This window comes from Entelurus aequoreus, linkage group LG20, assembly GCF_033978785.1.
Source record: "Entelurus aequoreus isolate RoL-2023_Sb linkage group LG20, RoL_Eaeq_v1.1, whole genome shotgun sequence".
NCBI lineage: Eukaryota > Metazoa > Chordata > Actinopteri > Syngnathiformes > Syngnathidae > Entelurus > Entelurus aequoreus.
This window is the reverse complement of record NC_084750.1, coordinates 14,035,829-14,063,709: the sequence shown is the minus strand read 5'-3', so window position 1 is coordinate 14,063,709 and position 27,881 is coordinate 14,035,829. Positions and strand designations below refer to the sequence as shown.

Genomic DNA, 27,881 nt, shown 5'->3' with positions numbered 1-27,881 from the left:
TACTGCTTTAATACAGTGAAGATTACGTACCTGTTTGATTGCATATATGGCGGAAGGATCTGTGTGGTAATAAGGTCGGACACAATGTATTATGGGTAATGGCAGTCAGGTACGGTGGAATCGAGCCACACGGTTTTTTGACCTTACTCTTACTTTTTCTAACTCTTTCTTACTGTAACAAACTCGCTTTATTTTGCCATTCATTTGTTCCCACATCGTTATTGTTTTACGTTTTTGAATGGATAAGTTGACAAGTAAACGATACAAAACGAAGAGGAGCGTCTGGAGTTTTGTTTGTTGTTGCCGCAGCAAGCGGGAGCAGGAGGAAGTAGAGGAGCGTCAAGCTAAGGCTTCATTAGGAATCTACAACTGTTAACGCTATGAGCAAAAACTAAAGAGAAATACGATAATATACGAACACCTGTGTTACCGTACATTTTTTATACTTTTTTTTTTCAAATTTCATGCCCCTGTGTGTTCCCGGCCTTGTAAAACTGCTCTTTTGAGGACAAATACAGTATCTATCTATGTTCTTTCAGCATTTTCTAAAGCACAATTCAACTCAACTCAAGGTACATTGCAGCAATAAAACATCAGTAGAAAAGGATGCCAAATAAAATACTATCGTCCTATTTTCTTTTTCGCTGCATTTTGAGCACTGGTGTCGGGGGCAGAGCTTGTGTCCTCTGCTGCAATACGGTGCCTTCCATTTGTACTGGGAAGTCGGAATTTCCGAGTTCCTAGTCTTAATTTAAACTGGAACGCCCCTCGAGGTAAGATGTCCGACTTAGAAAGTCAGAGCGTTCTCACCACCCCCCGAGTTCGTTTCAAAGATGGCTGCTCTGGATGCAAACAATGATTTCTGCTTCTACAATATCTGTTATTAGCACTTCTGATCATTTTTTTGTCGCAGTAAATCAGCTATATACAATGCATTGTTGTATGTTTTCTTATGGTAATGTTACTGTAAATTACAATTATTTCACGTGGTATATACGCTGTACGTTGCTAGCAATAACATCTGTGTTTTTTCTTCACCTAACGTGTTTAAAGGTTGTCGAAAAAGTCCATATTTAATCAGACGCAGGTGAAAAATAATCAGCACTCATGGCAACCAAGAGACGCAAACCCAGGGGTGCTGAAACCGACCTAAAGCAAAACATGATCCGGGCAATGGATCATCACGGGAGTATAAAAATATAAAACCTTGATTTAGTTTTTTTATATTGCTATTTTAATTTTGTGTTATTGCTATCATTATTATTATTATTATTATTATTATTATTATTATTATTATTATTATTATTAGACCTACATTTCATAATTTTACATCCTCGGGCAAAAACCAACAGGAAGTTGGCAATTTCCCCTTCAATACAAAAATGTACTAAAAACACTAATTTTTGCCTCTTTGAGCTGTAATTTGACCCCCTTAAAATATTTCAAAACTCACCAAACTTTTCACACACATCAGGACTGGTGGAAATTGCGATCTAATAAAAAAAACGAACCCCAAAACTCAAAATTGCGCTCTAGTGCAATTTTGAATAAAACAGAGACAAAACTGCTCCTCAGAGGAAAACACAGACAAAACTGCTTGTAACTTCCGGTAGGAACGTCTTAGAGACATAAAAACAAAAACCTCTATGTAGGTCTCACTTAGACCTACATTTCATAGATTGACACCCTTCAGCAAAAATCAACAGGAAGTTTGATATCCCCCCTTCAAAACTAAATTTTTGTAAAAAGCGGTCACCAGACATCAAACATTATCTCCTCTGAGCACGTTTGTCATTTCGGCTTCAAACTACTACAGGAGAGAGATTGAACCACTAGCGCCCCTAGGAAAAAACAAAAACAAACTGCCTGTAACTCCCACTAGGAAGGTCGTAGAGACATGAAACAAAAACCTCTATGTAGGTCTGACTTAGACCTATATTTCATAATTTTACATCCTCGGACAAAAACCAACAGGAAGTTGGCAATTTCCCCTTCAATACAAAAATTTACTAAAAACACTAATTTTTGCCTCTTTGAGCTGTAATTTGACCCCCTTAAAATACTTAAAAACTCACCAAACTTTTCACACACATCAGGACTGGTGGAAATTGCGATCTAATAAAAAAAAACGAACCCCAAAACTCAAAATTGCGCTCTAGTGCAATTTTTGAATAAAACAGAGACAAAACTGCTCCTCAGAGGAAAACACAGACAAAACTGCTTGTAACTTCCGGTAGGAACGTCTTAGAGACATAAAAACAAAAACCTCTATGTAGGTCTCACTTAGACCTACATTTCATAGATTGACACCCTTCAGCAAAAATCAACAGGAAGTTTGATATCCCCCCTTCAAAACTAAATTTTTGTAAAAAGCGGTCACCAGACATCAAACATGATCTCCTCTGAGCGCGTTTGTCGTTTCGGCTTCAAACTACTACAGGAGAGAGATTGAACCACTAGCGCCCCCTAGGAAAAAACAAAAACAAACTGCCTGTAACTCCCACTAGGAAGGTCGTAGAGACATGAAACAAAAACCTCTATGTAGGTCTGACTTAGACCTACATTTCATAATTTTACATCCTCAGGCAAAAACCAACAGGAAGTTGGCAATTTCCCCTTCAATACAAAAATTTACTAAAAACACTAATTTTTGCCTCTTTGAGCTGTAATTTGACCCCCTTAAAATACTTAAAAACTCACCAAACTTTTCACACACATCAGGACTGGTGGAAATTGCGATCTAATAAAAAAAAAAAACGAACCCCAAAACTCAATTGCGCTCTAGTGCAATTTTTGAATAAAACAGAGACAAAACTGCTCCTCAGAGGAAAACACAGACACAACTGCTTGTAACTTCCGGTAGGAACGTCTTAGAGACATAAAAACAAAAACCTCTATGTAGGTCTCACTTAGACCTACATTCCATAGATTGACACCCTTCAGCAAAAATCAACAGGAAGTTTGATATCCCCCCTTCAAAACTAAATTTTTGTAAAAAGCGGTCACCAAACATCAAACATTATCTCCTCTGAGCGCGTTTGTCGTTTCGGCTTCAAACTACTACAGGAGAGAGATTGAACCCTTCTGATTGACGGATACTCGAAGAGTTTGGATAAGTGCTACGGTTTTGATTTTACGAGCCTTCAAAGAACCGTCGCGCTGATAATGCTGCTGTGATTTTACGAGCCTTAATAGAACCACTGTACCACTGCGCTGATGTCAACAAAAGTATTGGGACACTTAGGACTAACAGTAGACAAAAGTTTTTGGACACTTAGGACTAGCACCTGCCAAATATGCGGGCCCGACCAACGCTGCTTGAAGCTTTAATTTAACTTGTGGTTTATTCATAATAAATTATATCCAGGTTTGTTTTTTTTTAACTATAAAGTTGAAATTTTGGTGGTACAATAAATACTCAAATGAATGAATAATTGTGTAATTAATCGTGATTACAATAATAATCAAAAATAATTGAGATTATTATTTTTGCCATAATCGTCCAGCCCTTGCTACTAGTGTGTCTGCTCCCAGCCAAAGAGGAGACTACTAGCGCGGCAAAAAGCGGTGAAAACTTGCACGATACATGATTTACACAATATTTTTCTTGCTGGGTCTGACTCTTTCTCCGCTTGAGGGTATTTTTCTAATTTTTTCTAATTCTCTGCCAAAATGACATGAACGGGGATGAACCAAAACACTTAACACGCAACATGAAATTGCCTCCGGTCTTCTGTAGGTGATCATTTACAGATTTTGGAGCCGAAAAGTGGGCGTTCCACAATCTGGTGAGATACCGCATCTACATTTCTGATATCACTCTGTTGTTCCAGGAGGAAGACTATCCCGGTGCCATCCAGCTCTGCCTGGAATGCCAGAAGGCCGCCAGCACATTCAAACACTACAGCTGCATCAGGTATGGGATTTGTTGGCATTCAAATGGATGTCGGGCCTAAACTGAGCTCTAATCTTCATCGCTAAAGTGTCACTTCAATTGATGTCAGAACTGTTCAGCTGGCCATTTCACTTTAAAACTTGGGAGACAAATATTTTTGCAGCAAATTCCTAAAAACTGTAGAGGGCTCTTGTTGTACAGAGGAACTTGGACCACTGTAAACACATTGGCAGATCTCACGTTGACATTTCAAACTTGCTAGCAAACATAACCGAGGCGTTCCTCAAGGCTCTCCTTTAAGTCCTCTCCTTTTTGGCAATTGCAAATGATTTTCGTATTGTGATTTATGTAACGTCAGTGGTCGTTTCTTCAACTTCTTTAGTTATGTCACAGGTGTCAAACTCAAGGCCCGGGGGCCACTTCATTTTATTTGGCCCTGGAAAGCCTGAAAATAATATGTATCAATAAAGTACTGTAACTGTTCTTACTAAATATATTATTTTTTTGTATTTTGGGAGAAGAAATTTTTTTTTACTCCATGTATTCGCAAATGATGTTAACTTAAATATTGTCTAATTATGCAAAAATATATTATCAATCATTCAAACTAGAGATGTTCGATAATGGCTTGCGTGCTGCTGGTCCACTAATAGTACTAACCTGTAACAGTTAATTTGACTCATTTTCATACATTACTAGTTTCTATGTAACTGTTTTTATATTGTTTTACTTTCTTTTTTATTCAAGAAAATGTTTTTAATTTATTTATTTTATTTAATTTTATAATTTTTTTTAAAAAGGACCTTATCTTCACCATACCTGGTTGTCCAAATTAGGCATAATAATGTGTTAATTCCACGACTGTATTTATCGATATCGGTTGATATATGTATCGGTAATTAAGAGTTGGACAATATCGGAATATCGGATATCTGCAAAAAAGCCATTATCGGACATCCCTACCATTTACTTATGTAAAGTTCAAATTTGAATGACTATAAAGAGAAAGTTGTCAGGTTCAAACACCGATGACATCTATTAAACAGACAAGAAGCAAGGAATTAAACAGAGACAGGATTCAATTTAGCTCAATGAGGAGAGCGCCTAGACCCTGTACCCTAGCACAGTGTCGTTCCACGCTCTGACAAGAGAATTCCACGCCTCCTCTTTTATTTGGACTTTCCCTGATTACATAGCATCAGCTGTTTCTAAAGGGAGGGGGGGTCGTAAACAGCTCTTGCCTTCGGCCACAAAACAGTTCAAAGAAAAGATGCCTGTAGCGTGCGTCAGGTCCTGCTTCCTCTCCTCTCTGTAGATCTCGGGTCAAGACAAGATCTTCTTGTGGATTACAATAGATCAAAGAAACCGACACCTGTCGCTTCCCATCGTACATAGTGGAGTTTTACAAGCCTTTTGCTTGGTAGGATCAAAGATAGTACTAATAGTACTAACCTGTAACAGTTAATTTTACTCATTTTCATTCATTACTAGTTTCTATGTAACTGTTTTTATATTGTTTTACTTTCTTTTTTATTAAAGAAAATGTTTTTAATTTATTTATTTTATTTAATTTTATAATTTTTTTTAAAAAGGACCTTATCTTCACCATACCTGGTTGTCCAAATTAGGCATAATAACGTGTTAATTCCACGACTTTATATATCGATATCGGTTGATATCTGTATCGGTAATTAAGAGTTGGACAATATCGGAATATCGGATATCGGCAAAAAAGCCATTATCGGACATCCTTACTATTTATTTATGTAAAGTTCAAATTTGAATGACAATAAAGAGGAAGTTGTCAGGTTCAAACACCGATGACATCTATTAAACAGACAAGAAGCAAGGAATTAAACAGAGACAGGATTCAATTTAGCTCAATGAGGAGAGAGCGTAGACCCTGTACCCTTGCACAGTGTCATTCCACGCTCTGACAAGAGAATTCCACGCCTCCTCTTTTATTTGGACTTTCCCTGATTACATAGCATCAGCTGTTTCTAAAGGGAGGGGGGGTCGTAAACAGCTCTTGCCTTCGGCCACAAAACAGTTCAAAGAAAAGATGCCTGTAGCGTGCGTCAGGTCCTGCTTCCTCTCCTCTCTGTAGATCTCGGGTCAGGACAAGATCTTCCTGTGGATTAAAATAGATCAAAGAAACCGACACCTGTCGCTTCCCATCGTACATAGTGGAGGTTTACAAGCCTTTTGCTTGGTAGGATCAAAGATAGTACTAATAGTACTAACCTGTAACAGTTAATTTGACTCATTTTCATTCATTACTAGTTTCTATGTAACTGTTTTATATTGTTTTACTTTCTTTTTTATTCAAGAAAATGTTTTTAATTAATTTATTTTATTTTATTTTATAATTTAAAAAAAAAGGACCTTATCTTCACCATACCTGGTTGTCCAAATTAGGCATAATAATGTGTTAATTCCACGACTGTATATATCGATATCGGTTGATATCTGTATCGGTAATTAAGAGTTGGACAATATCGGAATATCGGATATCGGCAAAAAAGCCATTATCGGACATCCCTACTATTTATTTATGTAAAGTTCAAATTTGAATGACAATAAAGAGGAAGTTGTCAGGTTCAAACACCGATGACATCTATTAAACAGACAAGAAGCAAGGAATTAAACAGAGACAGGATTCAATTTAGCTCAATGAGGAGAGCGCCTAGACCCTGTACCCTAGCACAGTGTCGTTCCACGCTCTGACAAGAGAATTCCACGCCTCCTCTTTTATTTGGACTTTCCCTGATTACATAGCATCAGCTGTTTCTAAAGGGAGGAGGGGTCGTAAACAGCTCTTGCCTTCGGCCACAAAACAGTTCAAAGACAAGATGCCTGTAGCGTGCGTCAGGTCCTGCTTCCTCTCCTCTCTGTAGATCTCGGGTCAGGACAAGATCTTCCTGTGGATTAAAATAGATCAAAGAAACCGACACCTGTCGCTTCCCATCGTACATAGTTGAGTTTTACAAGCCTTTTGCTTGGTAGGATCAAAGATAGCTTTTGTCTGCTCATGGGAACACAAAGTTCTGTGATAACTTGGATACAATTATTCTGACATTTGTCTAAAAGTCGTAACTCTGCATTGATACGTGGACCGAGAAGAGATTACACGTTGTGTTTTTTGTTCAATCCCAGAAAGACTGTGACTTGAAGTTTAATCCTGGCTGTGTAGATACACTGAGACCAAGTATAAGCTCATTGTGGTTTTGAAACGGCACCAATTTACTCAGAATTTTCAACAAACTTGAAGTGTTTTGTCCTGAGGATTATTTGTGATTTTTATACGGTATCAGAATGTGCTTGTTCTATTTTTGGCCAGAGTAAACAACTTTAAGTTTTCTTTATTTTTAAGTTATCATACCATGATTTTACCATTCCGGCCCACTTGGGAATAGATTTTTCCTCCATGCGGCCCCTGAGCTCAAATGACTTTGACACATGTGTTCTAGAACGTCATGTAATCATGAAAAAAGGGTGCGGATTTAGTTGAGTTGCCAATTGCATGGCTCTTAAACAAGGCCCAGATAATCCAGGGACCACCTGCGTTTGAACCTTAGGTCCTAAAATACACACAGAAAAAAGGCTTTTTTAAATGTTCTATAATTAACCACCGGCTGTATAACCTCCAGCACAGTCATGCATCCCCCCCCCCCCCACCCCCCCAATGATTTGTGAAACTAACACTGATGCAAGAAGCATTTTACTCCCACTAACAACAATCAGCTGCTAAGCTTTAAAAAAACAACCACAAAATAAACGATTCAACAATTTGGCCTAAGTGACAGGATGACGGATGGTTACTAAGGATGCATTATACGCTGGAAATTGTGATGCTGAACACCACTTCCTTACTCCTCCCCCTTGCATTTGCTCCTAATTTGCTTAGATATCACTTCGGTCTGCACATCGACATCGATTTGTCATTATTGGCTTGGAATGCACATGGGGATGCTCATAGAATGTATGTCTGCATAGAGAATAGTCCTGTTCTATGGTACCAATGCCTGTATAGAGAATAGTCCTGTTCTATGGTACCAATGCCTGCATAGAGAATAGTCCTGTTCTATGGTACCAATGCATGTATAGAGAATAGTCCTGTTCTATGGTACCAATGCCTGTATAGAGAATAGTCCTGTTCTATGGTACCAATGCCTGTATAGAGAATAGTCCTGTTCTATGGTACCAATGCCTCCATAGAGAATAGTCCTGTTCTATGGTACCAATGCCTCCATAGAGAATAGTCCTGTTCTATGGTACCAATGCCTCCATAGGGAATAGTCCTGTTCTATGGTAACAATGCCTGTATAGAGAATAGTCCTGTTCTATGGTACCAATGCCTGTATAAAGAATAGTCCTGTTCAATGTTACTAATTAGGGATGTCCGATAATGGCTTTTTGCCGATATCCGATATTCCGATATTGTCCAACTCTTTAATTACCGATACCGATATCAACCGATACCGATATATGCAGTCATGGAATTAACACATTATTATGCCTAATTTGGACAACCAGGTATGGTGAAGATAAGGTACTTTTTAAAAAAATTAGTGTCATGTGTGCTTACGGACTGTATCCCTTGCAGACTGTATTGATATATATTGATATATAATGTAGGAACCAGAATATTAATAACAGAAAGAGACAACCCTTTTGTGTGAATGAGAGGTTTTTTGGGTTGGTGCACTAATTGTAAGTGTATCTTGTGTTTTCTATGTTGATTTAATTAAAAAAAAACAAAAAAACAATACCGATAAAAAAACAAAACGATACCGATAATTTCCGATATTACATTTTAACGCATATATCGGCCGATAATATCGGCAGGCCGATATTATCGGACATCTCTAGTACTAATGCCTGTATAGAGAATAGTCCTGTTCTATGGTACCAATGATGCTTCCCAGTTCAAAGTGGCTGGCGGGGAAAAACCGAGATATCCATCTTTGGTAGGATCTATTTTGTCCGATAAGACACAATTTCAATAGAAGTACAAAACCCAAAACCGGTGAAGTTGGCGTTGTGTAAATGGTAAATAAAAACAGAATACAATGATTTGCTAATCCTTTTCAACTTATATTCAATTGAATAGACTGCAAAGACAAGATATTTAACGTTCCAACTGAGAAACGTTGTTATTTTTTGCAAATATTAACTACTTTTTAATTTGATGCCTGCAACATGTTTCAAAAAAAGTGGCAAAAAAGACTGAGAAAGTTGAGGAATGTTAATCAAACACTTATTTGGAACATCCCACAGGTGAACAGGCTAATTGGGAACAGGTGGGTGCCATGATTGGGTATAAAAGCAGCTTCCATGAAATGCTCAGTCATTCACAAACAAGGATGGGGCGAGGGTCACCACTTTGTCAACAAATGCCTGAGCAAATTGTCCAACAGTTTAAGAAAATTTCTCAACCAGCTATTGCAAGGAATTTAGGGATTTCACCATCTACGCTCCGTAATATCATCAAAGGGTTCAGAGAATCTGGAGAAATCACTGCACTTACGCGATGATCTTATGGACCTTCGATCCTTCAGGCGGTACTGCGTCAAAAAGCGACATCAGTGTGTAAAGGATATCACCACATGGGCTCTGGAACACTTCAGAAAACCACTGTCAGTAACTACAATTCGTCGCTACATCTGTAAGTGCAAGTTAAAACTCTACTATGTAAAGCGAAAGCCATTTATCAACAACACCCAGAAACGCCGCCGGCTTCACTGGGCCCGAGCTCATCTAAGATGGACTGATTTAAAGTGGAAAAGTGTTCTGTGGTCTGACGAGTCCACATTTCACATTTTTTACGGGAACTGTGGACGTTTTAAACAAATATTGTTCTAGGCGCAAAGTGTAAAAGGCAGCATGTGTGATGGTATGGGGGTGTATTAGTGCCCAAGACATGGGTAACTTACACATCTGTGAAGGCGCCATTAATGCTGAAAGGTACATACAGGTTTTGGAGCAACATATGTTGCCATCCAAGCAACGTTACCATGGACGCCCCTGCTTATTTCAGCAAGACAATGCCAAGCCACGTGTTACAACAGCGTGACTTCGTAGTAAAAGAGTGCGGGTACTAGACTGGCCTGCCTGTAGTCCAGACCTGTCGTAATATGAAGCCTAAAATACCACAATACCGGACTGTTGAACAACTTAAGCTGTACATCAAGCAAGAATGGGAAAGAATTCCACCTGAGAAGCTTCAAAATGTGTCTCCTCAGTTCCCAAACCTTTACTTGAGTGTTGTTAAAAGGAAAGGCCATGTAACACAGTGGTGAACATGCCCTTTCCCAACTACTTTGGCACGTGTTGCAGCCATGAAATTCTAAGTTAATTATTATTTGCAAAAATGTAAACCTTAAATATCTTGCTAGTCTATTCAATTGAATATAAGTTGAAAAGGATTTGTTGTATTCTCTTTTTATTTACCATTTACACAACTTGCCAACTTCACCGCTTTTGGCTTTTGCACATGAGTCAAGTTCTTTGCCTCCTCTAAGCAGCTTGTTGTCGGCCGGATGCACTTCCATTTAACCTTGTAGCAGCATTTTGCCACGCGCTGCCGAATGTCCAACTTTGTGGATTGGTTTTCACGGCCGCCCGCTCAGCCCGTGTTTGTGTCCCTTGCCTTTTAAAAGTCAATATTGTTATTTGAAGAACATTGTTCCAACGGCGCCTGCCCCCCCGTCTCCATGCATTCTCATCAAGTGCGCTCACATCGGCGGCTATAGGGCAGCTTTACAGCTCCCTGACGCCAACACAGTAATAACACGCCGTGAACCCTATTATGGAAGGCAATAATACAATCTGGCCTCCAGCATACAGTGGTACCTAAGTATCTAAGAATCGTACAACAATTTAATACATTTTTCCCATAAGAAATGATGCAAATCCCATTTAATTAGTTCCAGACACCCCAAAAAATTAACACAATTCTATAGAGAATAATTATAGTAATTCACACAGAAAACAATGCAATATACATATAATTTATGACTGAATTAACATTGAACATCACTTTTATTGAAGACTTTTGTTGGAGAAAATGAGGACATAGGAGAGGAGAGAGGGACATATGACAGAGTGACACCTTTTTATTTTTTGCTGCAGCTGTTGCATATACTGTAATATTGTACATGGTAATTGGGATTTGTTATATACAGTCGTGGTCAAAAGTGTGCATACACTTGTAAAGAACATGATGTCATGGCTAGGGATGATGTTTGATAAGGAATTATCGAGTTCGAGCCTATTATCGAATCCTCTTATCGAACCGATTCCTTATCGATTCTCTTATCGAGTCCAGATAGGTTGTTGTATATGGAAAAAAACACACAATATTTGGTTTAACAAAAGCTCACTTTTATTATATAAGAAAACCATTTAATCTAATAAATAAATAAATATTGACTTTTACCCCCCTAAAAGAATACAATTAAATAAATAAATATTAACTGTTGTTACCCAAAGTATATTAAGTGGGATTTTTCAGAGAAACAAATATATACAGTAACACAAAAACAACCTGTCTCTGTGATCACTATAGGTGTATAAATAATAATATAGTGTTAAATAAAATCAGTCCCTTGGGCACAAAACTGGAAATAATACAGCTCTCCAAAAAGTGCACTTCTGCTGCTATTGGAACATAACTGTTTGTTATGATGCTTTGACATTTTTGCACTTTATTTCTTTATTGAAAGAAAATTCTATGAAGAGAAAAGTTGTTTGCAAATGTGGTTACAATGCTAAAAAATGACAAGTTAAAGCTAAAAAAAGAAATACACTTTATTGAGTTAACATTATTTCTTTATATAGGGGGAAAGACGTTATGAGCTAGGGAATATAACAACTACACTACGCAGCATGCAACAGGAGTGACGAGCATGCGCGGTAGCCCCGAAAAGTGTTGTTGCATGTCGTCACCCGGCAGCTAAGAATGAGGTTATGAGCACGCTGTGGAAGTAAACGTCAAGAACTCAGCCAACACGCCTCGTCTGCATTATTTATAATTAGACAGACAACACATCTACAATGTGATTTTGTTTTGTTTACAAGGAAAGAAAAACAAAAGTTCAAAAAGGGAGATATGTTGTATATATATGTATGTGCTGCGGTTGTTTTAAGAACGTTGCGCCAGCTGCCGTAAAGGAGGTGCGTTGCTAGCCTGGTTGCTATGTTTCCGGTTGGTCGTAAAAGTGTTCGTCATGTGTTTGTACCCTGCTCAAATCTCTCAGTAAAGTTATTCATTGGATTATACCTTTTTGTTTTGAACTTTATTACACATTGGAGCGCTTTTTCCCGTCCATTTTTTTCCTGCTTTCCCTATTTGCGCCTAATGACTGAGCTACGTGACGTCATTTCTTGTGATGTCACACGGAGCATTTCTGGTCGGGACGGGATTCGTTCCGAGGGATTCGAATAAAGAACCAACTATTTTTATTTACTATAGTGGTCTCGATAACGGGTACCGGTTCTCAAAAAGGGATTCGAGTCCGAGGACTCGGTTCATTTCTTATCAAACAACCGGAAAAACCGGTTTCGAGTATCATACCTAGTCATGGCTGTCTTGAGTTTACAATCATTTCTATAACTCTTATATTTTTGTGATGTAGTGATTGGAGCACATACTTGTTGGTCACAAAAAACATTCATGACGTTTGCTTCTTTTATGAATTTATTATGGGTCTACTGAAAATGTGCTGGGTCAACAGTATACATACAGCAATGTTAATATTTGCTTACATGTCCCTTGGCAAGTTTACCTGCAATAAGGCACTTTTGGTAGCCATCCACAAGCTTCTGCTGGAATTTTTGACCACTCCTCTTGACAAAATTGGTGCAATTCAGCTAAATGTGTTGCTTTTCTGACATGGACTTGTTTCTTCAGCATTGTCCACACGTTTAAGTCAGGACTTTGGGAAGGCCATTCTAAAACCTTCATTCTAGCCTGATTTAGCCATTCCTTTACCACTTTTGAGGTGTGTTTGGGGTCCTTGTCCTGTTGTAACACCCAACTGCGCCCAAGACCCAACCTCCGGGCTGATGATTTTAGCTTGTCCTGAAGAATTTGGAGAGTTTGTCCCATTTACTCTCTGTAAAGCACCAGTTCCATTGGTAGCAAAACAGGGCCAGAGCATAATACTACCACCACCAAGCTTGACAGTAGTAATGGTGTTCCTCATATTAAAGGCCTCACCTTTTCTCCTCCAAACATATTGCTGGGTATTGTGGCCAAACAGCTCCATTTTTACCATACCATACCATACCAACTTTATTTATGAAGCCCTTTAAAAACAACCACAGTTGAAGAACAAAGGGCTGTACACCACAAAGAAATAAAGGCAAAGGACAGACTAAAAAATAAAATTTAAAACAGAAGTAAAATACACATTAAAAAAGCAAATACAAAATTACCCCAAGAACAATTTTTTTGGAAAAAAAGCCGTTAAAAACAGTTAAAAAAGTTAAAAGTTAAAAACAGTTTAAAGTCTCATGCTGGGTTAAAAGCCAGTGAATACAAATGGGTTTTAAGAAGGGTCTTAAAAATAGCCAATTTGTTTCATCTGACCACAGAACTTTCCTCCAGAAGGTCTCATCTTTGTCCATGTGATGCGGAGTGGTCAAAAACTGAACCAGAAGTTTGTGGATGGCTACCAAAAGTGCCTTATTGCAGTGAAACTTGCCAAGGGACATGTAAGCAAATATTAACATTGCTGTACACTGCAAAAAGTCAGTGTTCAAAAACAAGAAAAAAAGAAATAATAATTAGGGGTGTTTTATGTGAACTAAGCAAAATTATCTGCCAATAGAACAAGAAAATTTGGCTTGTCAAGACTTTCCAAAACAAGTAAAATTAGCTAACCTCAATGAACCCAAAAATACCAGTGTTTCCCACACATTCATTTATTTGTGGCGGCCCGCCACGAAATAATTACGTCCGCAACAAAAAAATAAAAATAAAAAAACTTTTTTTTTTTTTTTTTTGTCCTGTCCAGCTTCTCTGGCAAATCATATAGTTGATGTAGATGCCCATATCGGCTGTTCAGATTTACTTTACAAAAGAGAAGTGTAGGATACTTCTCTTGTTGCCTTATTTGTATTTGACCACTACTGTTTTCTGTTTATTTGTTACTGACTGTGGCAGGACACCTCTGCCTCTGTTTCACTTTATGTTGCTGGTAAATAATATGGTTGTAGTAGTAGGCTAAAGTTAAATTATTTAGTATGCACTAATTAAAGGGGCAGAGCTTTAAGAGACATTTTAGCTTTTATATTTTATAAGATATATTTTTTGTAAGAACCACAATTAATTAATATATTTCAGTGAATAACTTATTGTTCAAATCTGTATATAAATATGTACATAAAGTGTTGTAATTATATTGCAAAATGGATGGATGGATGGACGTTTAAAACAAAACTGTTATTATTAATTAGTAAGTATACATTTTTTGAGCCTTTTTAGAGAAAATCTTGTCATTGTAGTAAATTATGCAAATTACTCGATGATGTCATGGTGACCACGCCCATAGCCACGCCCCCACCGCCACAGGTATCTTGGCAGTTTATGGGAAACACTGAATACCTTAAAATAAGTATATTCTCACTAATAACAAGTTTACTTTTCTTGGTAGAAAAAAAAATTTTGGACCTTTTTGCTCAATATGTTGAAAAATATTCTTAAATGAAGTAAACGCTAGTGCCATTATCTTGACATAATGATATGCGCTCGGCATCATGATTTTTTATTTTTTTTTCATGCTTGAAGTAAGAAATGATGACTTTAAAAAAGTAGTTTTATACTTGTGAGTGTTGATGACACAACAGTTGATATTCTAGTTTCAAGCATGTTTGACTCAATATAGGTCATCACATCTCAGCAACAAGCTGTAATATCTTACTGACATCCTTTAGGACCAAAACCCTTAAAACAAGTAAAACACTCTAACATGAAATCTGCTTGGTGAGAAGAATTATCTTATCAGACAGAAAATAAGCAAATATCACCCTTATTTGACATATTTCATCTTACTTAGGTTTCACTTTTTGCAGTGTATGTATACTTTTGACCAAGCACATTTTCAGTAGACCCATAATAAATTCATAAAAGTGTATGTAAACTTTTGACCACGACTGTATATTGTATATATTATATACTGTATATTTAATATGTAAATATTATATATATGTTATATTTATATGGCTACTACGGTACATTTTTAGTCTACTTTATACCTTTTAGTGTTCGCCCTCTTTTTGTGCCCTTGTGTGCATTATCCTTTCCATTAGAGATGTCCGATAACGGCTTTTTTACCGATATTGTCCAACTCTTAATTACCGATTCCGATATCAACCGATACCGATATATACAGTCGTGGAATTAACACATTATTATGCCTAATTTTGTTGTGATTAAACAACATTAAACAATGTAACTTTACCATGTATTGATTAACGTGGACCCCGACTTAAACAAGTTGAAAAACTTATTGGGGTGTTACCATTTAGTGGTCAATTGTACGGAATATATGCTGTACTGTGCAATCTACTAATAAAAGTTTCAATCAATCAATCAAAAACAAGGTTTTCCAAAATAAGAGAACAACTTCAACTCCAGTTATGGAAAAAAGCGGGGGGGGGCGGGGTTTGGTGGTAGCGGGGGGTGTATATTGTCGCGTCCCGGAAGAGTTAGTGCTGCAAGGGGTTCTGGGTATTTGTTCTGTTGTGTTTATGTTGTCGAAATGTGTTTGTCATTCTTGTTTGGTGTGGGTTCACAGTGTGGCGCATATTTGTAACAGTGTTAAAGTTGCTTATACGTCCACACTCAGTGTGACCTGTATGGCTGTTGATCAAGTATGCTTTGCATTCGCCTGTGTGTGTGTGGGTGTGTAGAAGCCGCATATATTGTGTGACTGGGCCGGCACGCTGTTTGTATGGCGTAAAAGTGGACGTGACGACAGCTCGTAGAGGACGCTAAAGGCCGTGCCTTTAAGGCACGCCCCCAATAATGTTGTCTGGGTGGAAATCGGGAGAAAATCGGGAGGGGCACTGAAATATCGTTCTTGGACTTAGACTTAGACAAACATTAATGATCCACAAGGGAAATTGTTCCACACATTAGCTCAAAACGATGGAAAGAATAAGGATGGAAAGTAGAGATGTCCGATAATATCGGCAGACCGATAAATGCTTTAAAATGTAATATCGGAAATTATCGGTATCTGTTTCAACCTCCCGATATTTCAGTGCCCCTCCCGATTTCCACCCAGACAACATTACTGAAATATCGGGAGGTTGAAACCGATACCGATAATTTCCGATATTACATTTTAAAGCATTTATCGGTCTGCCGATATTAACGGACATCTCTACTTTCCATCCTTATTCTTTCCATCCTTTTGAGCTAACAATTTCCCTTGTGGATCATTAACGTTTGTCTAAGTCTAAGTCTAAGTCCAAGAACGCCACCGTCGTACTTTTCGCCAAGTTCTTTTTTAAATTCAATGGTAAGAATGTTCTAAACAGGGTTTCATGCTGCCGATTACGATACAGATCCTCCGTGAGTGATATCGGCGGACCCCAATACCGATCACATGTATAAACTGTAAGTTTTTCTATTTATTTTTGGTAAGTTGAACGAAATCAACACAATATTTAAACTTATTCCCTATTGTCTTGTATTATATACACTTGTTTGAGCAAAACAGTAGTTAATAGCACACGATAACTACAACAAAATTACTATCTATTACTTATTCAAATCCTTTTCTGCCCTCAAAGTCCTCCTGTGTCCAGGGACTTATTCCCTGAGTGTGTAAACCTAAAAAAATATTTTAAGAAAATTAAGATAGCGACCTAATTACTCTTACATCGATCATACACTGATACTACTCTTGCTATCAACACCACGATTTATGGATCGATCCGCCCTCCTCCTCCTACAGTACATGTCATTATATTACTCTCTCTCAATTTTCTATTAATGTACTTATACATTTGCTATTGATATTGTTGACTTTCTATCCATCTATCTATCTATCTATCTATCTATCTATCTATCTATCTATCTATCTATCTATCTATCTATCTATCTATCTATCTATCTATCTATCTATCTATCTATCTATCTATCTATCTATCTATCTATCTATCTATCTACACTTCTTAATGTTTATCAAGCACTTATTTCTTTGTGTTGTTTAAAGCTAACTTAGCGATTAGCATGCCTGCTTTTGGCTCGCTCTCAGTGTGGAACATATTTAGCCTTGTCCTTATTCCATTAAATGCAGTTCATTTTCCGTAATGGAGGTAATAATTGTTATCATCTTAGAGGAGCGGCCCCACGCTGTGTATGGAGACACATAATTAGTTGCTTGTCAGCCGGGGTACTAAAAATAAATAAAAGTGTCGGCCAGAGGAAATCACTTTGTGATCAACATTAAAAGACATTAATGACGATCACGTATTTTCCGCGGAAATCGTTGGGTACTGATCGTTCTAACACTCAGAGTTACACAGTGCACATGAACGCCTCATCACATGAACAGGTCATAGAGCGCAGAGCTCGATAGATTCTGTTTGGACACGGAAAAAGGAGACGGACGCGGAGTTGTTCATCATTCTGTGTGTTCTCTGAACAAATAAACCACACACACACATAAATAAAAAAAACATTAAAGGATTCCCCTGGCCGGAATCTGTCTATTGTGTGCCCGACTCTAAAGGAACCACTATCCATTCTTCACAGAGGTTGAGTCACCAACCCAAGGGATTTTTTTGTTTGGACACTCGGGTAAACGGACTAGTTTGTCACGCGCTATGTTTGACCGCACGACAACCGAGACGGTGCACGAAAACTGGGGCAAACGTTTTGTCAGGTTCAAACACTGATGACATCTATTAAACAATACAAGAAGCAAGGAATTAAACAGAGACAGAATTCATTTTAGCACAATTGAGGAGAAACGCGTAGACACCGTGTCGTCCCACGCTCTGACGAAAGATTTTACGCCGCCTCCTTTATTTGGACTTTCCCTGATTACATGGCAACAGCTGTTTCTAAGGGAGGGGGGTCGTAAACAGCCGTCGCCTTTGGTTACAAAACAGTTCAAGGAAAAGGTCGTAAAACAGTTCAAAGAAAAGGTGCCTGGAGGGAGGTCAGGCCCTGCCTCCTCTCCGCTTTGTAGATCTCGGGTAAAGACAAAATCTTCCTGTGGATTACAGTACATCAAAGAAACCGACACCCTCATGTCGAGCCCCATCCTACACAGTGGAGTTTTACAAGCCTTTTGCTTGGTAGGATCAAAGACAGCTTTTGTCCTCTTGCAGGGTGAGCTGAACTCAATGTAACACAAAGTTTTGTGATAACTTAGATACAATTATTCTGACACATTTAGCAAAATGTTTTGTCGAAAACTGAATCGAGGAAGAAGTGAGGCGTACAAAATTAAAGTACGACTGTAGATCAAAGTGGAAGTAAATGTGTGTGATAACATTTTGTTTGATTTCAATAATGTCATCAATTCCACTTGGTAGTCAGAAACATCAGCCTTTATCTAGTATTGTCAGGTTCAAACACCGATGACATCTATTAAACAGACAAAGAAGCAAGGAATCAAACAGAGACATAATTATATTTGGCTCAATGAGGAGAAATGCGTACACCTGTACTCTTTGGACAGTGTCCCACCACGCTCTGACCAAAGATTGTACGCCTCCTCTTTTATTTGGACTTTCCCTGATTACATGGCAACAGCTGTTTCTAAAGGAAGGGGGGTCGTAAACAGCCGTCGCCTTTGGTTACGAAACAGTTCAAAGAAAAGGTGCCTGGAGGGGGGTCAGGCCCTGCTTCCTCTCCGCTTTGTAGATCTCGGGTAAAGACAAAATCTTCCCGTGGATTACAATACATCAAAGAAACCGACACCTTCATGTCGCTTCCATATCACACAGCGGAGTTTTACAAGCCTTTTGATTGGTAAGATCAAAGACAGCTTTTGTCCTCTCGCTGGGAACTCATTGAAACACAACGTTTTGTGATAACTTCGATACAATTATTCTGACAAGTATAATATATTTAATGTACAGTACATGTACAGTACAGGCCAAAAGTTTGGACACACCTTCTCATTCAATGTGTTTTCTTTATTTTCATGACTGTTTACATTGTTGATTGTCACATCAAAACTATGAATGAACACATGTGGAGTTATGTACTTAACAAAAAAAAGGTGAAATAACTGAAAACATGTTTTATATTCTAGTGTCTTCAAAATCGCCACCCTTTGCTCCGATTACTGCTCTGCACACTCTTGGCATTCTCTGGATGAGCTTCAAGAGGTAGTCACCTGAAATGGTTTTCTTTTCGCAGGTGTGCCTTATCAGGGTTGATTAGTGGAATTTCTTGCTTTATCAATGGGGTTTGGGACCATGAGTTGTGTTGTGAATGACAAGATGTGTCCAAACCTTGTTGGGTCCGTATGGGTGGCAGTGGTACTAAGTTGCAATACACTTTTCAACCACTTGTGGCAGTCATGACTAGGGTTGGGTATCGAGTATCGATTGGAACCGGGACTAACTTTCCGATTCTCCCGGAATCGTTCAAAAGTTTAAATTTCGATTCCTAGTTTCGATACCCAGTCCGCCGACCGGAAAAAAAGAATAAGTCCGCCGACCGGAAGAAGAAGCCGCTGAACACCAACGAAGAAGCGCCCACCGCCGGAAGTGTTAGCATGGCCGAGCCTATGTAGCCGAGTGAGTCAGTCAAGCATGGATAGCGGGCGTCGGCGGTCAAAAGTGTGGCTTTATTTTACTAAAAAAAAAAAAATATCGGCGAAATGTAACACGTGCGACAGGACTGTTTCGTGCTTAGGAGGGTGCACGTCAAACATGATGAAGCACCTCCGAGTACAAATAAATGCGTGTCCCGTCTTCGAGGCGCTGCGCCGACCGTCCTCCTGTGCCTCTTCCTCTGGCTTCGACGCCCAGCCTGGCACCTCGGTGACTGCACTGCAGTCCGAATCCGGTAAGTAAAACAATATATATGCAATAAATAATGTGTTTTGCGCCAACGTTGAGGCAGCTAACAAATTAGCCCGCGTATTTTTTCATAGACAATTTACAGCCTGCTAGCCAGGCTCCGCGATGTGCTCAGCGTACTCCGTTCACCGTAGCGGCAATGGGGAAGATGTCGGTGCCACAGACGGAAGTGCACACATAGTCAAAAGACTGCATCCCTTTTCAGAGGTGGAATCTCCAACATTTAGGTTAGTTAAGCAATAACGTTAGAGCTAAGCTAATTGATACTGGGCTAAACAGTAACAGCAACATTACATGTTTGTTTATGTTTGCAGGGATATGGTGAAAACTCTCAACCCAAAATACATACCACCTTCCAGGGACTACCTGTCAAACACATTGATCCCGGCATGGTACAAGAAGAATCGGAACCGAGAATCGTCAGGAATCGGAATCGAAATAAAGAATCGGAATCGTTCGAATTCAAACGATACCCAACCCTAGTCATGACAATATCAAACAAACTGGAGAAGTCTGGAGCTAAAGTCATAGAGAAGTTTCTTAAGTGCAAAAAATACAACCAAAGTGGTAGCTGTATTTTCATTTGAATGTTCATTTTTGACAGATTATTTAAGAAACATACAGTACAGGCCAAAAGTTTGGACACACCTTCTCCTCATTCAATGCGTTTTCTTTATTTGCAGAACTATTTACATTGTAGATTGTCACATCAAAACTATGATTGAACACATGTGGAGTTATGTACTTAACAAAAAAATAACTGAAAACATGTTTTATATTCTAGTTTCTTCAAAATAGCCACCCTTTGCTCTGAACACTGCTTTGCACACTCTTGGCATTCTCTCCATGAGCTTCAAGAGGTAGTCACCTGAAATGGTTTCCACTTCACAGGTGTGCTTGAAGCGCATGGAGAGAATGCCAAGAGTGTGCAAAGCAGTAATCCGAGCAAAAGGTGGCTATTTTGAAGAAACATGTTTTCAGTTATTTCACCTTTTTCCACATGTGTTCATTCATAGTTTTGATGTGACAATCTACAATGTAAATAGTCATGAAAATAAAGAAAATGCACTAAATGAGAAGGTGTGTCCACATTTTTGGCCTGTACTGTATGTACCGTAATTTCCGGACTATAAGCCGCTACTTTTTCCCCTTGTTCTGGTCCCTGCGGCTTATACAAGGGTGCGGCTTATATACGGCCTGTTCTTCTCCGACACCGACGAAGAGGATTTCGGTGGTTTTAGTACGCAGGAGGAAGACGATGACACAATGATTAAAGACTGACTGGTTATTAGGCTGGTTATTTTGATAACGTACAGGCGAGCACTTTGTATTACTTTGCAGCGTTGTATTATTTGTACTCTGCACGAATGCTGTTCGCCATGTCAAAGATGTGAAAGTTTGATTGAATGATTGAAAGATTTATTGTTAATAAATGGGACGCTTTGTGTTCCCAAACAGTCATCTCTGTCCCGACAATCCCCTCCGTGGTAGCAGGAACCCCTATATACTACGCTAATTACACATCAAAACCCTGCGGCTTATAGTCGGGTGCGCCTTATATATGGAGCAATCTGTATTCTCCCCTAAATTTAGCTGGTGCGGCTTATAGTCAGGTGCGGCTTATGGTCCGGAAATTACGGTACATGTTCATTCCTGTCAAAAACTTCTTCTCCCGACATTTCATCGGAGAAGATCCTTTCACATGTTCAAAGACACCTCATTTGCCGTGACCGCCCTCGTCATTTGCCGTAACGCTCTAAAAGATTGACCAGCATCTGCGGCAAGAACATGCCGTGACCGCCCTTGGCTTTTTACTTGTTAATGAACGAGGGATGTAACAGTAAACAGTATATTGATAATTCCAAATAAAATTCCAGAAGGTTAGTAATACCGTCTAATTTTTTAATTACCGAAAAACCGTCATTTATTAATGCATTTTAGGCGACACGAAGTCAGGCGCATGCGCACTAGCGTCGTTTGGCTTGATAATTATGGCGGACTAACTACACAGACTTTGCTCCGGAGATTTCCCCTCGGAGTAAACGGAGCCAAGCGCTTGGTTTAACGTCATTTTCCCTCGCTTCCCGCCGTGCGTTTAAGAGCGCACTACTGTGTTTGGATGGAGACAGGTGTGGACAATATTGGAGACACTTGTCCCCACACTAAAAGTACACAACGAAGGAGAAAACTATTTGATGTTGCTTTTATTTTGTCAATACAGCGTCCATCAGCTGCTGTGACTCAGAGTTAATGAGGTGAGAAAACATGTAGCAGGCGATGTGTCGTGAACCTTGTCACAACTTCTTTATAAAGTCTTTACTTTGTTTACTGGGATGTTCACTCGTCCTTTATTTAACTGCAAACTGTATCAGTGTTCAGATAACATCAATACTAGCTCAAATGTTTTGTCATCTCATCGAATTGAACGCAGGCTGTGAAGATTGTGTATTCGATGTGAGAGGTGTCACTCCTCTTTATTTTTGCTGGCCAAATTGTCGTATTGAACCAAGAGAAGAACAAAGCTTGTTTATTAGACTTCATCTTCTTTAGCCAAACTGCTTTGTGTTTTATATTGATATCAAAAAGTAAACACCATGTTTGTTTTTTTTATATTGTGATTTTCTTCCATGTCACAAAGGTATTACTTCAAAAGCCATTCATGTGACACAACATTTTGTTAATGTTTCATTGTGTATAGTTAATTCCTATATGACATATTTCTGCTCAAACTCTTTATGGATCTGTCCCGATACAGCATCTACATCTACGTATAAGACTTAGACTTAGACTTCCTTTTTATTGTCATTCAAATTTGAACTTTACAGCAGTGGTCCCCAACCACCGGGCCGCGCAAGAAATTTAATTTAAAAAAAAAAAAAATAAAAAAAAAAAAAATAAAAAAAAAAAAAATTAAATCAACATAAAAAACACAATATATACATTATATATCAATATAGATCAATACAGTCTGCAGGGATACAGTCCGTAAGCACACATGATTGTATTTCTTTATGGGGAAAAAAAAAAAAAAAAAAAAAAGGTTGGGGATCACTGCTTTACAGTACAGATAAGAACGGAATTTCGTTGCATTAGCTCATGGTAGTGCAGGGTAAAAAAGCAATAAGGTGCATATATAAATAAATAAATAGGTTACTGTACAGATAAATATATTTGCACTTTTTCATATGCATCCACGTTTATGGATTTATGTTATATTGTCTTTATTATTCCAGCGAGTTAATCCATTTTTGGGGGGAGTTGAGGGGATAATTATGATGCGTTCAAGAGTCTTACGGCCTGAGGGAAGAAGCTGTTACAGAACCTGGAGGTTCTGCTTCGGAGGCTGCGGAACCTCTTTCTAGAGTCCAGCAGTGAAAACAGTCCTTGGTGAGGGTGGGAGGAGTCTTTGCAGATTTTCTGAGCCCTGGTCAGGCAGCGGCTTTTTGCCATCTCCTGAATAGGAGGAAGAGGAGTCCTGATGATCTTTTCCGCCAACATAACTTAAAGAAATAATTTTAAAAAAAATACCTCCCTCTATCAAAATGGGAAAATAGAGATAAAGGCATCATGTAATGACAAAAAGCTAAAAAGTTCATATTAATAGTGAATTAAAAAAAAACAGTATATATGTATGTGTGTGTATGCATGCATGCTTTGGAGCCCCTGCCTCAAAATAAAACAATGTTTGCCTTGGTGCCCTAAAATATGAGCCCTCCTTTAAAGGCCTACTGAAAGCCACTACTACCGACCACGCAGTCTGATAGTTTATATATCAATGATGAAATCTTAACATTGCAACACATGCCAATACGGCCGGGTTAACTTGTAAAGTGACATTTTAAATTTCCCGCCACACTTCCGGTTGGAAACGTCTATGTATGATGACGTATGCGCGTGATGTAGACGGTCGAACAGTAAAATGGCTTCCCCATTGAAGTCAATACGAAATAGCTCTGTTTTCATCTCATTATTCCACAGTATTCTGGACATCTGTGTTGGTGAATCTGTTGCAATTATGTTCATTGCATTATGGAGAAAGAAGCTGAGCAAGCAAAGAAGAAAGTTCTCGGTGCAAAGCGGACGTATTTTGCGAAGGAAGTCAGCAGCAACACAACACAGCCGGTGTTTCATTGTTTACATTCCCGAAAGATGCAGTCAAGATCGGAGAACTCGGATAACAGAGACTCTAACCAGGAGGACTTTTGACTTTGATACACAGACGCCTGTAGAGAACTGGGACAACACAGACTCTTACCAGGATTACTTTGATTTGGATGACAAAGACGCAGACGTGCTACCGTGAGTATGCAGCTTTGGCTTCCAAACATTTGATCGCTTGACCGTACGTGCGCGTCACGTACGTAACTTTGTTTAAATATATAAGCTTTATGAACCTTGGGTTAGGTGAACGGTCTTTTGGGCTGAGTGATTGTGTGTGTTGATCAGGTGTTTGAATTGTATTGGCGTGTTCTATGGAGCTAGGAGCTAGCATAGGAGCTAGCATAACAAACACCTAGGTGTTTTTATGCAGGATTAATTTGTGGCATATTAAATATAAGCCTGGTTGTGTTGTGGCTAATAGAGTATATATATGTCTTGTGTTTATTTACTGTTTTAGTCATTCCCAGCTGAATATCAGGTACCGTGAGTAGCAGCTGCGCTTCCAAACATTTGATCGCTTGCCCGTACGTACGTTACTTTGTTTAAATATATAAGCTTTATGAACCTTGGGTTAGGTCAGGGGTCGGCAACCCGCGGCTCTTTGACCACTCTGATGCGGCTCAGCTGCATACTTACCGACCCCCCCGATTTTCCCAGGAGACTTATGGATCTCAGTGCCTCTCCTAGGTAACTCCCAGGGAAAATATAATCATATTTTCACTGTAATTACTAAATTAAGGGAGTGCCCTGATTGCACTGTAGTAATTGTTCTCTATAGCATTTACAAACTGCGTGCCAGCCCGGCCACATGTTGTATGTAGCTTTTACTTGCACACATAGGAGACAGCAAAGCATACTAAGTCATCAGCCACACAGCTTACACTGACGGTAGCCGTATCAAACAACTTCAACACTGTTACGTTACAAATATGCGCCACACTGTGAACCCACACCAAAAAAGAATGAAAAACACATTTCTGGAGAACATCCCACCGTAACACAACATAAACACAACACAACCAATACCCAGAATCCCATGCAGCCCTAACTCTTCCGGTCTAGATTATACACCCCCGCTACCACCAAATCCCCCCACACATCAACCCCCCCTTCACTTGCACTTTACTCATCCACAAATCTTTCATCCTCGCTCAAATTAATGGGGAAACAGTCGCTTTCTCGGTCCGAATCTCTCTCACTTCATGCGGCCATCATTGTAAACAATAGGGAACTTTGCGTATATGTTCAACTGACTACGTAGGGGCAAGCCTTTTTTTATCAGATACCAAAAGTTGCGATCTTTATCGTCGTCGTTCTCTACTAAATCCTTTCAGCAAAAATATGGCAATATCGCGAAATGATCAAGTATGACACATAGAATAGATCTGCTATCCCCGTTTAAATAAAACAATTTCATTTCAGTAGGCCTTTAAGGCAACACTTGCCTTGACTTTAAAAAGTAAACATTGGAGGCCTGGTGTTGTGCACGTACCCACTGCCCACTACTTTTATTTTTGTGCAGTATTATGGGAGTGCTTCGTGAACACAAAACTTTGTAACGTCAACATGAGTGCCACCTCCGTGTTCCGAGTCCAAAGTGAGAAATGGTTATTTCAGGTACTGCAGACACTAATTGGTCCTCTAGTACGGCGGTGAGTAGTTTGTAATCTATTTGCAGCGCAGGGTGGGTAAAGTGCATGCTCAAGGGGAGAAAATAAGGGCTTTGGGCTTCCACATTAATTTGTGTCCCACAGTTTCAGAGACACAAACACATTTTTGTCAATGAGCACTGGAGCAATTCCAGTTTTATTAGGGCCACTGTGGCCTTTTAGCCGTCCCTTTTGTAATGTATTTTTACTTTAGCATTTTTATCCCTCACATTTGTTAAGTCAGTGTGTTTGTACACTGCAAAAAGTCAGTGCTCAAAAACAAATACAAAAATGAGGGGTATTTTATTGGAACTAAGCAAAATTATCTGCCAATAGAACAAGAAAATTTGGCTTGTCAAGACTTTCCGAAACAAGTAAAATTAGCTAACCTCAATGAACCCAAAAATACCTTAAAATAAGTATATTCTCACTAATAACAAGTGCACTTTTCTTGGTAGAAAAAAATTAAAAAACCTTTATGCTCAATATGTTGAAAAATATTCTTGAACTAAGTAAATGCTAGTGCCATTATCTTGACATAAGGATATGCGCTCGGCATTACATTTCCTGAAACCAGCAAACTTACACTAAAAACTAATTTATTGTTCTTAATGGAAAGGCAACAAGGCAACATCTTGTTACTCTCGGGGTCTCCTAGCCGCTCAGGCAAACCATATGGTCTAAAAATGCATTTTTCCATCGATAACATGACATCATCGCGCTAAGTACATGCTCTTTCAGTCAATTAGTGCGCATATATATATATATATATATATATATATATATATATATATATATATATATATATATATATATATATATATATATATATATATATATATATATATATATATATGTACACTACCGTTCAAAAGTTTGGGGTCACCCAAACAATTTTGTGGAATAGCCTTCATTTCTAAGAACAAGAATACACTGTGGAGTTTCAGATGAAAGTTCTCTTTTTCTGGCCATTTTGAGCGTTTAATTGACCCCACAAATGTGATGCTCCAGAAACTCAATCTGCTCAAAGGAAAGTCAGTTTTGTAGCTTCTGTAACGAGCTAAACTGTTTTCAGATGTGTGAACATGATTGCACAAGGGTTTTCTAATCATCAATTAGCCTTCTGAGCCAATGAGCAAACACATTGTACCATTAGAACACTGGAGTGATAGTTGTTGGAAATGGGCCTCTATACACCTATGTAGATATTGCACCAAAAAGCAGACATTTGCAGCTAGAATAGTCATTTACCACATTAGCAATGTATAGAGTGTATTTCTTTCAAGTTAAGACTAGTTTAAAGTAGGGATGTCCGATAATGGCTTTTTGCCGATATCCGATATGCCGATATTGTCCAACTCTTTAATTACCGATACCGATATCAACCGATACCGATATCAACCGATATATACAGTCGTGGAATTAACACATTATTATGCCTAATTTGGACAACCAGGTATGGTGAAGATAAGGTACTTTTTAAAAAAATGAATCAAATAAAATAAGATAAATAAATTAAAAACATTTTCTTGAATAAAAAAGAAAGTAAAACAATATAAAAACAGTTACATAGAAACTAGTAATTAATGAAAATGAGTAACATTAACTGTTAAAGGTTAGTATTATTAGTGGACCAGCAGCACGCACAATCATGTGTGCTTACGGACTGTATCCCTTGCAGACTGTATTGATATATATTGATATATAATGTAGGAACCAGAATATTGATAACAGAAAGAAATGGGGGGAGGGAGGTTTTTTGGGTTGGTGCACTAATTGTAAGTGTATCTTGTGTTTTTTATGTGGATTTAATAAAAAAAAAAAAAAAAAAACCCGATACTGATAATAAAAAAAACGATACCGATAATTTCCGATATTACGTTTTAACGCATTTATCGGCCGATAATATCGGCAGACCGATATTATCGGACATCTCTAGTTTAAAGTTATTTTTATTGAAAAGTACAGTGCTCTTCCTTCAAAAATAAGGACATTTCAATGTGACCCCAAACTTTTGAACGGTAGTGTATATATATATATATATAAAAGTATATTGTAATTTTGAAGAATTTATCTGAATGTGCATGAACTATTTCTGTTCAAAGTTGTTTGAA

At 38.5% G+C, this 27,881-nt stretch overlaps 1 protein-coding gene across 2 annotated transcripts in view; it reads left to right on the top strand.

The window, feature by feature from the left end:
* Positions 1 to 27,881, top strand: part of vps50 (VPS50 EARP/GARPII complex subunit) — a 481,936-nt gene that overhangs the window by 100,917 nt on the left and 353,138 nt on the right. Inside the window, exon 9 of one of the 2 annotated variants that reach the window (XM_062029406.1) lies at positions 3,834 to 3,916. In XM_062029406.1, coding sequence (XP_061885390.1) covers positions 3,834 to 3,916 — 83 coding nt within the window. Of the gene's footprint in view, positions 1 to 3,833; positions 3,917 to 23,509; positions 24,257 to 27,881 lie in introns of those variants that run through there. The other variant, XM_062029407.1, reaches the window with a different exon arrangement.